Source organism: Micromys minutus, assembly GCF_963924665.1.
Source record: "Micromys minutus genome assembly, chromosome: 21".
In the NCBI taxonomy this organism is placed as follows: Eukaryota; Metazoa; Chordata; class Mammalia; order Rodentia; family Muridae; genus Micromys; species Micromys minutus.
In genome coordinates this window covers 11,260,543-11,269,858 of record NC_137956.1, presented here as the reverse complement: position 1 = coordinate 11,269,858, position 9,316 = coordinate 11,260,543, and the positions used below count along the sequence as shown (strand labels likewise).

The window sequence follows — 9,316 nt, the reverse complement described above, 5'->3', positions numbered from 1 at the left end:
ACTGCTGCCAAGGGCCATCTTGTTCCCCAAGGAAGACAACAAAAGGGGGGTATAAAATAGGTGCTGATTACTTTTGTCAATTTAACTTTTTCTTGCTATTCAGGGCCAAAGCTGTTGGTTTCTGTCAATGAACTCCTGCTGATAAAAGTGGGGGGAAGCACGGGGGGGGGGGGGGGGGGAAGGTGGGGGGGGGACTGGAGGGGACTTAAGTTACTGGGGTTCTTTTCTCTTTGACTCAGGCCTCTGGGCCAGACCAGGGGAGAGGCTTGAAGTTATTTAACTCTTTGTAAGCCAGAGAGTAGAGAAGAGAAAAGGAAAAGAAAAAAGAAATCAGGAACACAGAGACACATGCATACTTGATCAAGCCAAGAAGGGCTAAAATGCCACTATAGTTTTTATATTCTCTAAAAAAAAATTACCTCATACAACCATCAGGTAGAACCATTACAACAGAAAAATTGATTACATGGTTTTCTAAGCACTTTTATATTTTATAAGTTCATAGTAAGTTTAATGCAATAGTTAATATCATAGATCAATAAGGTTTAAGAAGTTACAGCAGAATTGTTTACATGTATTTCCATAAAGACTAGTAACTGGGGCTGGAGAGATGATGGCTCAGTGTTAAGAGCCTCTGTTCTTCCAGAGGTCCTGAATTCAATTCCCAGCAACCACATGGTGGCTCACAACCATCTGTAATGAGATCTGATGCCCTCTTTTGGTGTGTCTGAAGACAGATAAGGTATATTTACATATAATAAATAAATAAATCTTTAAAAAAAGACTAGTAACTGTTTAAATATTCATTATGTATTTTATGACTTCATAAGTTCATTATAAGTTTAAGGCAATGTCTTTATGTCACAATTTAGCATGGTTTTGTCAAGAGACAAATCATCTGCTTGGTGTCTTATTATTTTGAAGTCTTGGATAAATAAACTAGTCAATATTTTATTTTCTGTCCTAACACCTCAAATAAATTGTCCATTCCCAGTTTATGACTTTTAGTTACCAGCTGGTAGCCTCATTCCTAACCTTAAAAAAATATTTTCCTGGATTGTAAATTTGTTCCAAGCTCGTTTTCTTTTCCCAGTGCAATTAGCCCACGACACACAATAGTTAGCAGAGCTTTCTATACAGCTTTTGTTCTATAGGGTGCTTGAGATTACTTGTATCAATTTCAGAGTCCTATAAAAATCATGATTACAAAATCATCAATTCATCTATACAGCATTATTACATAAAGGTACATCTTCATATTGATTCTGCAGGAGATCTGCCCAACAGGGAGGACTGATGCCACTAAGCTTTGCAATAGTGACAGAAAAGGCACATCAGTACTGAGAAGCAGTCCTGGGATGAAGTCTCTGAGGACCCTACATCTCAAGTGCACCCATCTCAGCCATACAAAATGGTGGGCCATCTCCAAAAACCCACTTGCTTTCCATAGCCTTTCCTAAACAGATTCTGACATACTCTAATGATGATAGTAATCATCTGAGATCTCAAGAAATTATTTATGCCTTTGCTGGGGAAGGGTCCTGCCTATATGCCCGTGGTTAGTGACTGAGAGTGTGGTAGCTGCAGTTTTCAAGGGCTGTGGCAAGTTCATTGTAACAACCAGGTATGTGACACCAGCTGGTCCCTTCTTGCACAAAAGACTTCATGTCTCTATGCTTGGCCACATTTAAAGTATTATTTACCAGTATCCTGCCCCCCCATTGTTGCTCTGTCCACTAAAATTATGTACTATCTTAAGTTGAAAGGGATGCCATTTCAAAACTGTTTCAAACATACATCACTGCGATGAGTGAACTTCCTATCTGCAATTTGCTCTTTTAGAAGCAATTCTGCAAGAAGCAATGCCATCCTTATTAAGCTTTTAATGCAAGATGATCTCTGTTCAGTTGTGTCACCATGCTCCATGCCTAATTCCCATTCACATTCTATCTCTGCTGTTTCTTCAACTTTTAGCCTTCATCTGCTCAAAGGTTGAAATCACCTTCTTCCAAATTGTCGCTTATGTTGTAATTAATGTTACCGCCTGTCTTAACTCAGATTCTCACTGGTGCCCAGAACTGGCAACCCTTTCCAGAAGTGTTTCAGTTTACTTTCTCCAGAGCGATTTGATGGATCAACATCTATGGCAGGAGTAGCCGTAAGGCAGTTGGTCAGTCATAAGATATAACTGAATGGATGTTTGTTATCAGACTTGAAAACAGCTCTGACCTTGTGGTACAGCTGTATGGTCATGGCCAAACATCATATGTACTACTGATGAGTGTTAGTTACCTTCTTCTTCTTCTTCTTCTTCTTCTTCTTCTTCTTCTTCTTCTTCTTCTTCTTCTTCTTCTTCTTCTTCTTCTTCTTCTTCTTCTTCTTCTTCTTCTTCTTCTTCTTCTTCTTCTTCTCCTTCTCCTTCTCCTTCTCCTTCTCCTTCTCCTTCTCCTTCTCCTTCTCCTTCTCCTTCTCCTTCTCCTTCTCCTTCTCCTTCTCCTTCTCCTTCTCCTTCTCCTTCTCCTTCTCCTTCTCCTTCTCCTTCTCCTTCTCCTTCTCCTTCTCCTTCTCCTTCTCCTTCTCCTTCTCCTTCTCCTTCTCCTTCTCCTTCTCCTTCTCCTTCTCCTTCTTCTCCATCTCCTCCTTCTCCTTCTTCTCCTTCTTCTCCTTCTTCTCCTTCTTCTCCATCTCCTTCTTCTCCTTCTCCTCCTCCTCCTCCTCCTCCTCCTCCTCCTCCTCCTCCTCCTCCTCCTCCTCCTCCTCCTCCTTCTCCTCCTCCTTCTCCTCCTCCTCCTCTTCCTCCTCTTCCTCCTCCTCCTCCTCCTCCTCCTCCTTCTCCTCCTCCTTCTCCTCCTCCTTCTCCTCCTTCTTCTCCTTCTCCTTCTCCTCCTTCTTCTAGTATGACTTAGCAATAGGCTGAAAATACTCTGTAAATCATGTGAACAGATGCATTGCCACCCACACTTTGTTGTTCTGCTAACAGGGTGTAGGCAGAGTTGATTTAGAGTAATTCACATAGCCCTAAGATTTTTCTGAATGAGCTTTGGCATCAATTTAAAGCCACCAACAACATTAGCCATTGACAAGAAAGCCCAGTTTATACTTTAGTCCTTTGAAGTTTGGCATTGCCATCTCAGCCGTTAGGAAAGTCCCAGAAGACATCCTCTTTCATATGACACTGCTTTGTCCACATGAAAGGTCTGTTGATTAGTCGGCCACGCTGCAGCTTACATACGAATGGGTAATGTTTCACCTTGTACCTCCACATTACAGAGATGGCTTTATTCTTCAACCTTATGATGCAACCTCTCTGGACACCACAAAAAGACTTACAGAGCCAACTAACATGAGCCCATGGGGGCTCACAGAGCCTGAACCAACAACCTCTCCTCAGTATACCCTCACCTCTCTGTTTCATAGAGATGACAAGAGCTAAGGCCTTATGCTAGTCTGGGCATTGGCTTTCAGGACTCTTGTGCTGGTTTGAATACTAGAACTTACTACATATTATATGGAACCTATATGGTTTATTTAATTTGTGTTTGTACTGCAGGAGAAGTTTAACTTCCTTCAGTAGTCTCATTGTGCATTCATCCCTTGGCCAACTGGTGCACATATCTAGCTTTTGACATGCTTGCTTCATTGACTCTGATTTCTGGTTTTGTTGTTGTTGTTGTTGTTGTTTTGTTTGTTTGTACAGTAAGAGGCATGAAGCTCTGTCTTTTACTTGAACACTCTCAGGCCACTATAGGTTTATTGATTGACCTGTGCCCTACTTTGCTTTCTATTGCTGTGATAAATATGACCAAAAGCAACTTGGCAAGAAACGGGTTTATTTGGCTTACACTTCCACGTCACAGTCCAACATCCAGGGAAGCCAAGACAGTAACTTAAGCCAGGTACCTGGGGTCAGAAACTGAAGCAGACCATAGAGGAATGCTGTTTCCTGGCTTGTTCCAGGCTCATGTTCAATGTGCTTTCTTTATAACCTAGGACCATCTGTCCAGGGTTGCTACTACCCACAGTGTGCTAGACCCTCCTCCATCCATCAGCGATCAATAAAAGGCACCACGCTCACAGGCCAGTCTGATAGAAGTAATTACTCGTTTGAGGTTCCCTCATCCCCAATGTCTTTAGTTTGTGTCAAGTTGACAAAAACCAACCAGCTCAGTTTAATTTTAGTGTTTTTGCTGCTTCAAGAAATAGGCAGGCTCACCGAAAGTAGACAAAAGGGATGACTTGTGGATGGACATGGCAGAAACACAGTTATCAACTAAGTTGGCATCAAATACGGGCACAGTTTGTAGTACTCCAAACACCGTAACAGATGCAGTAATGATGAGAATGTGAGATGGTGGGGAAACTGACCCAAAGCCATACGAATCACAGATGTGCAGTGTAATTTAACTGCTACTGATGGAGGTTGAGTTTATACCTACTGGGGTTTTTTTTTTTTTTCTTCATTTATAAACATAAATTTATGTCTGTATCATTTTGGAACTGTATCAGTGTAATATACAGAGTAAATTTCTAGATGTAGAATTTCTAAGTAAAAGTGTATGGGCAGTTAGGACTTTGGTAATAATTCTTCACCAAATTTATGTCTATTCCGTTAGCAATATGGAACTACCTCATCAATTCAGGATCATTAGTCTTTTGACTTTACTATTCTGATAAGTTGGAAATAGGCCCAGAATCCTTTCAATTTACATTCTTTTCAGTGAGACTGAAGATGTTTTAATATTATACAGTCAGTTCTATGCCCTTATTGAGGACTGCCAACATTTGAAATTTTGGCATTCTTCGTTTGTTTATTTGTTCAAGACAGGGCTTCTCTGTGTAACCATAGCTGATCTGGAACTCGCTCTGAGGACCAGGCTATAAACCAGGCTGGCCTTAAGCTTCAACTTGAGATTTGCCTGCCTCTGCCTCCAAAGTGCTGAGATTAAGTATATGTGTCACCAAACGTGGCTAGACTTGTCATTCTTGAGAGCAGAATTTTATAGTTTTTAATCGGTACTTTATAGGTATGTTTTTTTCTTTTGTTAATTTCTTTATTAATATTTGTGTCTCTTTTTATTTTATTATTCTTTAGTCTCCTTTTTACAGTCCAGCCGTTTTCCCCTCTCCTGGATGAGGCCCAGACACATACACAGCAGAGGACGGCCTGGTCTGGCCTCAGTGAGAGAAGAAGCACCTAACCCTGGAGAGGTGTGAGGCCCCAGGGAGTGGGGAGGTCTGGTGGCATGGGAATAAGGGTGGTCGGGGACATCCTCTTGGAGACAAGGGAGGAGTTATGGGCTGAGGAACAGTCAGAGGTATCTTTTTAATATGAGAAAAAATAGCTTTTTTATTTTCAATCTAATTTGAAGTAAATGTTTCTCTGTTTGCTCAGAACAGACTAGAGACACCATGGAAGGGGAACCTCAGTTGAAGAATTGTTTTCATCAGACTGGGCTGTGGACGTGTCCGCACTGCTTTTTCTCAGTTTCTGGCTAACAGCAGAGGGCCTAGCTCACTGTGGGCTGTCAGTGGCATCCCTGGGCAGACAGTTCTGGGCTGTATTTGTTAATGGTGATGTTTACCTTGCTGGGATGCTTGTCTTTTGCATCTTCAAACTTACTGGCCTTTTTTGTCTGTGGGTCCTGACTTTTGTACTACAGTTTGTTGTAGTAAACATCAAAAGTGAATCTGTTGCTACCAGTCCTGTATGGTCTCACTTGACCAGAGCCACTCCAGTGTAGCTGTGCGCCTGGTTCTCTTTTTCTACCACACAGTCTGCAAACCTCCGTCTCCCAGCTGTCTCCCTATCAGCAGGGAACTTGGCTCACATTCTCCACAGCCCGGTAAAATCATGACTCAATAATCAATAATTTAGCAATCAGATTTATATGTTAAATTCTCAATCCACAATCCATCCACACAATAAGCTTACAACCAGTTGACAACGAGATAAACCACCCACATAGATAAGATAAATTGACCTGTAGAAATCTCTTTCTTAGAAAGTATACTTTACCTATGGCTACTCAGAGTCACAAGGATGGAGGTGGGTCATCTTTCTCTTCCATGTTGAATCTCCTCCTTCCTCCTCTCCATCGCCTTGCAAAATCTTTGTCCCCACCCCACTCTCTACTGTCCAATCATGTATTGTCTTGACATCAACCTAGAATAGTTAAAGAGGTAGTTCTCTACTGAGAGCTTGTAATATATACTGTATTTATTAAGTAATCCTCTCACAATGTCTTACAGAGCACATAACAGTTTGTTTTCTGTTCCTATGATGAAAATCCGTGTACTTTATGAAGAAAAGAAGTATATTTAGCTCACATTTTTAGAGACTGAAAGTCCAGGATCAGATAGGTATATTGGTTTGACTTTTAGTGAGGCTGCTGGGCTTACTCATAATATGGCATCAGTATTGTGCAGGTCATGAGGGAGAGAAAGGTGGAGTAAGGAAAGACTGGTCTGGGTATGTTTATGACAGCTCACATTCAGAACTCATTACATGGGACCAGCATTAATCTCCTCTGAGTTAACACCTGCAGTAATATACCCTAGCTGTTAAAGATCCTGTCACACTGACACACTGCCAGTCACACCGAGGGGCCACACTTGCAGTACATAGACACATTAATACTCATACCAAGCCGCATCCAAACCACAGAAACAATATAAATTTCACTCTTTACACTGACACTTTTTTAAAATCAACTTGAGATTTTGTTGTTGTATAGTGGGGACATGCTTACAGAGTCTTAATTTCCTATTTAGAGGGCTGGCTGGTTTTCTAAATAATTATAAATCTATGTTCCATCTTTGCCTCTACTGAATCAAAGAGAAGACTTTGTATTATGGAAGTTCTAGAATGCTATAAAGAATCATTTAACGCTGCGCCCATGCCCCGCCAGCCTTGGTCGGAGTGGTAGATTTTGGAGGTGCTCACAGACGCACAATGTCAATAGTCTGTTCATCCGTCTACACCAAATGGGTTGTGGGGAAGGTGATTGGTACAGCAATGATAAAAACTGATAAAGTAAGAGCGACCAGACTTGTTTTGGATCCCTACTTACTAAAGTACTTTAATAAGTGGAAAACCTACTTTGCTCACGATGCACTTCAGCAGTGCAGCGTTGGGGACATCGTGCTCCTCAGAGCTTTGCCCGTCCCACAATCAAAGCATGTGAACACGAACTGGCGGAGATCATCTTCAAAGTCGGTTATCTACCTGGTCACAGGAAAGCCCTGTGCAGGAACCGCCTCAGTGAAACCCGGGTAGAGCTCAAGGCCTCCTGAACCTTCGGGAAGGAGCCAGAGGGATTTCTGTCTATGTGTTTGCTCAGTGGCTTTCATACTGTCCACTTTCTCCTGTGACATCAGAAGTAGTCAACAAAGTAAAGAGCTTAGTGTTCCATAAAAAAAAAAAAAAAAAGAATCATATAAGAGGGAGGGAGGAAAGAAGAGAGACAAGAGGGAGGTGGGGGGGGGGTTCAGGAGTGAAATCCTGGGGTGGTGTGAGAGCACAGGCTCAGAAATTCTTAGTAACAAGTATTAAAAGCAAATTCTGCTATAATTATATCAGGTACCAGTGTTCTAATGCCAATCAGGAATTAATTATTTCCTCCCAAGAAAGAGCTACTTCCTGCTTAAGACGGCACTTGTATCAGAAATATTAAAAGGTCAGGTTGTGCTTTGGTTAACTGATTCTAACCAGTTGAAACCAGTTGACTGATAGTGCCTGGTGTGGAAATTGGACACACACTGAATTACATGAAGTTTCTTCCTGTCTAGTGGGACATATCTGAGGACCTACTTTTCTTCCCCCTAAACTTTATCCTTCATTAGCATGTGCACAGAGACCTACCTGGCACTTCTTTACTATGCATGAAACTTTAATAACCTGCTCTCCCTAGGATCTCCTGCCCTCAGCTTTCTTTATTGGTTACTACAAAGGCCACTGGCTTTCTTCTATCCTCTCATGACAATTCAATGACTTAAGTTCTAAACATACTCTTATTTTAGTCTTGAAATTGAGACCCACATATGTTTTCCTTAAAGTCACACTGGAAATCTAAGTCCACACCCTTAATTATAGTTTGTCAAATTAATAGGAAATGCTTGGTGCCTGCTGTGACCTAAATGTGGGTTCAAATCCATGCGCAGAGAAGAGGTCCCCGGTGCAACAGTGCTTGAAGGTAGAACCTTTGGGAAGGTCGTGAGGCTAAGGGGCTCAAGTTCATGAGTGGATTGTGAAGTGGTCTGACTGAGAAAGTGTGGTCCTCTTGTTCTTCTGTCTTCCACCGAGTGAGGTCTGATGTTCTCTTCAGAAGGATTCAGTCCAAAGCACCATCGGGGAAAGAAAGCAGTCCTCACCGGTCTCCTGAATCATTATCTTCCAGCTTCCAGGACCTTGAAGGATATCCATCCGTTCCCAGCAGTGCTACATTTGCAGTGCTCTGATATAGATCAAGAAATCGGGCTGGAGAGATGGCTCAGTGGTTAAGAGCACTGGCTGCTCTTCCAGAGGTCCTGGGTTCAAATCCCAGCAACCACATGGTGGCTCCCAACCATCTGTAATGGGATCGGATGCCCTCTTCTGGTGTGTCTGAAGACAGCCACAGTGTACTCACATACATTAAATAAATAAGTAAATACACAGAGCAGACATCTAGGCCCAGGAAGAGCTGCAGCAGCAGCAAGCGAAGTGCAGTGGTCATTGAACATGGTATGAGGCAGAGTGAGGCGTGTGAGTCCATTTGCCTTCACTAACCACCAGCCTAAGCAGGTCATTGTCCTGTTTTATCTCCAATGGGACTCAGGTGCCAGATGGAAACAGTATTTACTCTGAGCCAAGAGCACCCTTTAACCTGCCCTCAGGTGGTTCTGGTCAGACCATTCATCAGCCCACATATCTTGGCTAGGATTCTCATCACTGGTCCTAGTGAGCAAAAGTGCTGATGACCTAGACCTGCAGGAGCAGCCAAAGAAAACAGTCTTACAGATTATGGAAAATTATAGGTGAGCTACACAGAAGATGCTAATCAGTAAACAGCACTGTGAAGGATCATGAAACTTACTCTAACACACACTCAGTATGTAGGCACTGGGTTATTAGACTGAACTCGATCCTCAGCCAGTCCCCTGAAGGTAGGGATTATGATGGGATCCTTCAGCTCATCTCAGCAGTGACTGGCTTTGAGCCCCCAGCCGTTTATTCAACAGTGGATGAACACATGGTGGACTGTACGTCTCAGTGACCTCGCCTATGCGGCTCTCTTTACCTAAAATGCGTGGCATTTGGAAATGCCTCCTTCACCTC

General features: G+C 42.4%; 1 protein-coding gene across 1 annotated transcript; it reads left to right on the top strand.

The window, feature by feature from the left end:
* Positions 1 to 6,952: 6,952 nt before the first annotated feature.
* Positions 6,953 to 7,276, top strand: LOC308434179 (small ribosomal subunit protein uS17m-like; the record flags this gene model as incomplete). The annotated part of the gene is made up of 1 exon (XM_080934347.1): positions 6,953 to 7,276. One exon carries the CDS (start codon positions 6,953 to 6,955, stop codon positions 7,274 to 7,276), a length of 324 nt encoding a protein of 107 aa, XP_080790473.1.
* Between the last annotated feature and the right edge of the window lie 2,040 nt (positions 7,277 to 9,316).